Source organism: Mustela putorius, unplaced genomic scaffold (genome assembly GCF_011764305.1).
Source record: "Mustela putorius furo isolate JIRA1106 unplaced genomic scaffold, ASM1176430v1.1 tig00000056_pilon_pilon_pilon, whole genome shotgun sequence".
Taxonomy (NCBI): Eukaryota; Metazoa; Chordata; class Mammalia; order Carnivora; family Mustelidae; genus Mustela; species Mustela putorius.
The window spans coordinates 4,509,391-4,517,251 of NW_025421263.1; the positions used below are offsets into that span (position 1 = coordinate 4,509,391).

At 34.3% G+C, this 7,861-nt stretch overlaps 1 protein-coding gene across 5 annotated transcripts in view; it reads left to right on the top strand.

Moving 5' to 3' along the window:
* Positions 1-2,680, top strand: part of RBM46 (RNA binding motif protein 46) — a 51,780-nt gene extending 49,100 nt beyond the window's left edge. For 3 of the 5 annotated variants that reach the window (XM_004772021.3, XM_004772019.3, XM_013045627.2), the window contains exon 5: positions 1,707-2,680. In XM_004772021.3, coding sequence (XP_004772078.1) covers positions 1,707-1,906 — 200 coding nt within the window. In that variant the 3' untranslated portion in view covers positions 1,907-2,680. Of the gene's footprint in view, positions 1-573 lie in introns of all 5 variants that reach the window. The other 2 variants (XM_013045631.2, XM_013045632.2) reach the window with 2 other exon arrangements.
* The last annotated feature ends 5,181 nt before the right edge of the window (positions 2,681-7,861 follow it).

Sequence of the window (7,861 nt, forward strand, 5' to 3'; positions counted from 1 at the left end):
GGTGTAAACCCAAAGTGAAAGTGATTTCTCTGAAAACTACATTTTCCCCACCTACAGAAGTATAACTAGTTAAAGATCTGCTCTTCTAAATCGAATTGTCTATGGCCACATTGTTAAAAATTAAAAGAGAAAGTTGTATCATAGATGCCTGTCTAATAAATAATTGTCTATATTTGTGTAATATTCTTTAGGGGGAGAGAATCAGAAATTCTTTTAAACAATTTGAATTATGGAAGCACTAAGATTTTTGTTAATACTAAATACCATACCATTTAGGCACAGTGCCTCCTTCAAGAAAAACAATTCTGTGATACCTATTTACCCTACTTTGGATATTAGGAAAGCAAATGGTATCAAAGTAATTCCTTATCCAACTTCAAAATACTGAAAATATTTTGAACTGGATATTTTAAATGTATTTGTCTTTTTGGAACAGACTGCTTTTATTGCTTTTATGGTACCACTAATAAAAATAAAAAGATTATAAAATTAATCAAGTTAGAGTTTTATAGTGTTAGAAATTAAACATATTTAACTGATTTTTATTTTTTCCATTTTTTTTTTCTTAACTAGGTCCTTACTGATGTTGCTTGAGCTTATTCTCCTGCAGTTGATCACATTCCTGTTGGCTAAATATTAAGTCCCATGACAACATTAAGTTAATGCTTATATGTTTTAGGCCTCATCTATAAGACCAGGAAAATACAGAAAAAACTTGACTTGTGCATTAGATTACCTAATTCATTTTTTTTCATTCCTAGAAACACCATAACTTTTATAAATAATCATTTTATAGTCATTGTTAGGCCCTTGGCTTATTCTACCCTAAAGAACATAGTTGAGTTTTTGGAAAGTACAGGATTTACAAATTTGGTCTTTAATATTCATATACACACAAAAACATAACAATGAAGCAGGAAATTATTGGTGCATAAGATGAATGTTTATTGTGGAATAGTAATACTTCAAATATAACTGGTTTTTAAAAAATAATTTGGTTTTAATTTTTGGATTTTTCTATACTATAAGTTGATAATGGTTTCTTGAAGTTTATTTTATAAACACGATTCATTTTACTGTTTTATGGTACAAGTAGGAACGCTAATGTTAAATTGGTATATTGAGTTATACAGAAGTTTATATTAGTATTTAAATAATGAAATATTGGACAGTTAGTTTACACCAAATGTTTTTGCAGCCCAGGGGAGAATGTTTCTGCTGGCTTGATGCCAAATACAGTTTCAAAAAAAAAAATAAGCAAATATGAATTCGCTGGTTTTTAATCTTTTCTTCATGGACTACCCTTTAGCATCAGAACCAAATTTAAAAGGAGCTGCATTGTAGAACAAGGGAAATCAGAGGTTCTCTTTTTTCTCTGATCAAACCCACAAAACAATGAATAGATACGCAAGTAAAAGATATCCAAGAATGCATTCTAGTAAGATCTCTGAAGTTTTGTGTCAGTGAAAGAAGTTGCGTCAGTGAAAGAAACTTGCGTCAGTGAAAGAAACTTCTAGTAAAAAACCATTAGAATTTGCAATGCTCTGAATGTTGAAACAGTCTTTACCAGCAAAATAGTATTAGCAGGATTTTGAATGTTAGAACATTATGTCAAACTGTGATTATAGTTTTAATGCTTTGTCTCTTTGAATTAAATTTGTATCCATAAAGATGTGCAGCATAATTGTTCATGTATTTATTTACAGACTACAATTTTCGTCGCAGCTCAGTAAATAGTCTTTCCCCTGTTAGTGCTACTTTCTCTTCTGGGACTCCCAGCGTGCTTCCTTATACTTCAAGGCCTTATTCTTATCCAAGCTATCCCTTGTCACCAACAATATCACTTGCTAATGGCAGCCATGTTGGACAGCGACTGTATATCTCCAATCAGGCCTCATTCTTCTGAAGAAGATACTGTAAACATGAGTATGAAAGTTTCTTTGTAAAGCATGCAAATTAAAATACTGTTTTATTTTAGAATCGGGTTTGCACATTTGGTTTTAAAATGATAAATACATATTTATTTCAACATAGTAAACATCAACCATAATTCGGAATAACCTACAATTGCAGAACTTGTAAAAATGCTAAGTTTAAAAAGTTATTCAGTAGTTTCTCTTGATAAAGGTATAGCAAACTACTCTTCTTTTTAAACTTTTGGGATTTTAAATACTTCTAATTCCTGAGTGGGCAGTAGAACCCAATAGTTTATGTTAAATTTTTGCATAATAGCTTTGCCAAATAGCATTTCACAAATATTTAAGCACTTGCAGACAATGGTTACACTACATTTGATTACCAAGGATCACTATCTGTATTAGAGATTGTAACAGTTATATAACCAGAAGCAACTAACTATTATGTAGAAAGAAATGAAGGGCAAAAATTAAGATACAAATCTTTTGCAGTACGAAAGGAAAAGCAGTCTACCAATGTGGTCCTTGAAAATAACTATAAATATTTTACTTAATTACCTGTTATAGAAATAAATTTTAATTTTGCTGTTAATGTATTTCAGGTTTTTATAGTTATACTTCTTTTGTGTTTTTGATATTCACTGTATAGTTGTTTGACTAATAAGTGTTATGGTTTTTTAATGTTGAAATCATGTGTTGTTTAATTTTTGTACGTGAATTCAAATTCTTTGACATTAAATATGTGATGCTTCTAATATGTATGTGTTTTATTTTTGTTTATTAGTATACACAAAAAAGTTAGCTCTCACAATCATCTTGACCTTTTCATGGGCTAAGTGACTTTATGGGACCAAAGCAAAGGATATTGCAGACCAAAAAAAGTGTTTGTTTTGTGAAACATAGTAACCAAAATCCTTTTCAGGAGCCAATAGAAATAATTTATTGGTGAACCCAATGAAGTTTTCTTCTTTTACTTATGAATACTTAGTGAATCCTTTCATTTTGGCTGTTTAATGGTTTGGTAACTAATGATGATTTACATAATAATCAGGGACAAAAATTTTTCCAGCCTTAGATACCAGACATTAACTTTGTTGATTAACTCATTATGTAGGAGCATAGAACATGGGATTTCCATACATAGAATATGAAATGGTTGCAAATATTTCTTCTAGCTTAAGTTTCTAGCAGAAGTTAAATGGAGAGTAAATTACAGTTGACCCTTGAACAACTGGGTGGAATCACTTATACAAGGATTCCGTACAGTACTGTAATATATTTCCCTATGATTTTATTAATAATGTGTTCTTTTCCCTAGCTTTAATGTAAGAATACAGTATATAATACATATAACATACAAAATATGTGTTAATAGAATGTTTATGTCACTGGTAAGGTTTCAGATCAACAGACTCTGAGTAGTTAAGTTTTGGGGGAGTCTAAGGTTAAATGTGGATTTTTGCCTACATGGGGATTGAGATGGGGCAGTTGGTGCCCCTGAGCCCCATGTTTGTTGTTCAAGGGTCAACTGTAGTCTCATTTTTTTTCACCCTCTATGGAATGCTCATTCCATATAACCATATGCAGTATTTAATTTTCCAGGTTACAGCCTTAGATTTTCTAATTTAAATGAGCATAGATATTATACTAAACCAAAATTAATTTTTTTTCCTGACATAGATTGTATAGCTTTTGCAGTTTAAATACCATGACTTACAGGTTCATATCACTCTTTTGGCAAACACATAGAGTGTTTATTTAGTCAGCTACTGTGCTAATAACCTGGGGATATGGAGGTGACTCTGTTTCCAAACCAAAAGAAAACATATTAATATAGTTTTTCATAGGAGTGTTTGTAATGGCCCAAATAATCACAGTTACAAGTTCCCAAGCATTTTCATTAAACAAACAAACCCACATTGAGAGAGCTTACCAGCCACACACACTAATATGATGGAAAATATGTAAGCCTTGGTTATCATATTAGATTACCACTTCTGCCAGGTAACAGTTCTTTTTTTTTTTTTTTAATTTATTTTTTTCAGCGTAACAGCGTTCATTGTTTTTGTACCACACCCAGTGCTCCATGCAATCCGTGCCCTCTCTAATACCTACAACCTGGTTCCCCCAACCTCCCACCCCTCACCCCTTTAAAACCCTCAGATTGTTTTTCAGAGTCCATAGTCTCTCATGGTTCACCTCCCCTTCCAATTCCAGTTCTTTGAACTTGGAGACAGTTTTTTGATCTGTCTGGGTCATACTTTAACATTTGTAAAATGGCAATACACACCTTCTAATGTTAAAAACACCTGTCAAGTAGAAGGCACTCAAATGGTAGTTGATATTATTTGGATATAATTATATAAATCATATACTATTTGTACAAGTCTTTCATCTCCTCTCCCTTCAGGCAGAAATCTGGAACATCAGTACATTCATGTCAAACACTGTCCATTTATATATTATAGATGAGCAATTAATTTTGTTCATGCTGCACATGAAATTTCATTTGGTTTGTGAACATAGATGCTAATTACTTGTTGCTTTAATTCTTATAGGCTGTATAAAGCCTTTGATTCAAATAAGGGCTTCCCTAGTTAGTTCATCACAAATTATTATGGATAAAAGCCTCTTAGCTATTTGATACAGCTCACGGGTCAGGGAAACAATTCTTAAGACAGTCCTTTATCAGATTCTCTGTGCAACTTTATGCAAGGGACCATGGCTGAGATGTGGAGTAGTCCTATTATGGAGCGATGATCTATTTTGCATAAAATCCCTTCTAAACAAATCAGAAGACTATGCAGAAAGCTTAACCTTATTTCTCTAGTTTAAATCTTTTATAGTGTTACAGTGGAAAAGAGTTCTCTAACTATGACTTAACATCTTGTAGCCATTATAGAAAAGGTTGTTAAGTAATTTAAAAAGAACATGCACGGCAAGAAAGTACATATGTCAAAGGAAAAAGATGAACAAGAATCGCAAGTTATTTTTCCAAAAGGCTAAATTCTAAAATTTTAAAATATCAATAAAAGACCATCCACTCAACGGGCGCCTAGGTGGCTCAGTTGGTTAAGCATATGAATTGATTTCTGCTCAGGTCATGAGCTCAAGGTTGTGGGGTCTAGCCCCATGTTGGGCTGTGCGCCCAGAGTCTGCTTGTCCCTCTCTCTTCACTTGAGCTCTCTCTCCCTCAAAACTCTTTAAAAGAAGTACCATCTACTCAAGAAAAATGGATAAAATAGGCAGATAACAGATCGCCCTTAAATGTGTAAAAAGATGCTTTATCTCAGAAGTGCAAAGAAAGTTCAGATTTTCAAAGAAATCTGAGAAATTCAAAGGTCTGATAAAGTTTTGGTAAGATTTTAAAGAAGTATTCTCATTTTACTGTTGAGATTATAAATTGGTATGATTCATATAAAGAACAATTTGGCAGCAGTTGTCAAAAATTACAAATACTTCAATCATTTGACCTGCAATCCTAATGTTTTGGTGATTCATTGAAACATTTTTTATAGCCCAATCAATACCTGTCATCATGGGACTGATTAAAATGATACATTTATTGGTGCATATTAAGAAATAAAAAAAGAGACACTCTTTATTCCTAATATAGAAAGAGATAATGTTAAGTGAAAAAGAGCAAAGTTCAGAAGTATGTGTGCAATATGCTGTATTTTGGAATAAGGAAGAAGACATTTGTGCTTATATTTGCATACCAGCCAATGGAAGACTATACAAAAAATTAAGTGATTATGAGAAAGCAGGTAAGATTACACTTTAAAAGTTCCCTTTACTCCAGACACAATGTGACTATCTATCTTACCTATCTATGTCTCTGTCTAATCTATCAACTATCTTTTTTTTTTTTAAGTAAAAATACATATGTTTTCAGAAACAAAAGATCCCTAAGGAACCATGGTCTGAACACAAGGACAGTAGGAAAAGCTACACTGATCATTGATGACTGATTGACCAAAAGTTGGGTTTTGAGTAGGGATCCATGGTAAAATACACCCAGATGGTAAATGCAATGCGATGTAACAATGCAAGCAGCTGTGTACTTCACTACTTTTGACTCAATGGGTCCAGTGTACTTCAAATATGTCACTATGAAATATATCATGTTTATAATCTCTGGTAGGAAGAACATATGAAGACTCCTCAGGGAACAAAGCCGGGTTCTCCGAAACAAATAATTTGCCTTTTTGAGAAACTGCTGTTAGAGACTATTATGAACTTGGTTGTTACTTGATCACCAAGTTCATAAAGCTGAACATGTTCAATAGCACTACTGTCTAGCAGAAATGGTGTATGACAGTCCGAAGTATTCTTGCTATGCTGCCGATCCTTACTCTCTGTTTCTAAAATTCGTTGGCGAAGGGGAAAAAAATGGGAACCTAGTACTCTAAGGATAATGGAAGTCACCAAAATCTAAATCTCTTTACACATTTTCTAGAAACTATGCAGAACAATAGCAAAAGCAAATAAAACCACATATGATCCACACCTTCAGCATAATGAGAGAACACTACACAATTTGCAAAATAGCTGTAAGTAAAAAATAAATACGGAAATGAGTTCCAGGACAGTTATTTTTTGAGCTCTTGATGCAACACTTTGTAGAGAGCAGAGGTATGTTGGGGTCTGGAAAACCAAATAGGAAAAAAAAAGAGTAGAGGGTCAAAGGGTGAGCCAACAAGGAAGCCCATCCCAACAGTGAAAATACTAAAAATAATAATAATAATAATAAAAATTCTGGTATGTACAAGCAGCCTTGGAAAAGCAAAGTTTCCGGGGAAAGGAGGATTCTTTTGTTTAATATGTCATAAGTTAATTCATTCAACTTTAAACATAAAGTTTAAAAAGGTGTTTATATAACCCAAGTGTCTCTCCACATTTAAACACAGTGACCTTTAATACCATGATACAGACACTCCAAAATCAGCAACAGAAGCCACTCTCAGAAAGACAGGAACAGTAGCACTGCTGTTTCTTTCAAGTAGAAATGGTATCCTCTCTCACCCCTAACTTAAAAGAGTTCATCATTGATCTCGTGTATTCTACATGTAGACTCCTTATATTCACTCATTCAGCAGATATATATTTTATGCCTACTTATTCCTGTTGTAATTAGTGTCGGATGAGCATACTTTGTCTTCTTTTGGAGCTGATATGTAAAACTCTCTGGGTGGAAGCTTCTAGATTGTTTGATAACAGAGGTATGACTGAGAACCATTAGTCTCCACACCAATATCCAGTCCTCAATAAATAAGGTGATCATCAGGATTGCACAAAATTCTATATAGCACAAATGTTAAGGTGAAATACCTCAGCTCTGATTAGGCAATTATGTACTCATTACAAAAGGGCTCTGTAGAATGTTCTCCAACAATAGGTAATTCTTAAAAGGCAACCTTCAGAGAACACTGGAGAGAGAAAAGCACACCAAATTTGTCATCCACCGAAGGATCTTTGACCCTTGAATTGGCTGCCTAGGGTCTCTTAAGCCAATCCCACTTGAGTATCTACTCCCGGACCTTTTAAATACCCCAATAGAACCACTGAAATCTTAGGCACCACATCAGGAAAATACGGCGTGTGAATTAGGAAAAATCGTTCTCTAAGCAGAGAAGGGGAGTTTCCAGTTAGAAAAACGATACATGAAAGATGGCATTGCGAGGCACCATAGCATGCTGAGGGAAGCAGTCTGGAGTCCTTGCGGGCACACATCGCAGGGCGGGCAGAGGGATGAGAATGAGGAGGGAGCCCAGCTGTTAGCCTGGAGAGGAAGGTGGGTGTCAGGGCACGAAGGGCCTTGTACGCCACGTTGAGGTGCTCCTGCTTTATCCTGTGGCACCTGAGAAGCCAGGTACCAAAGGGCCTGAAACGGAGAAAAGAATGATCATTCGCATTCCAGAAAGGCAGATTGGCGATTGGTTAAG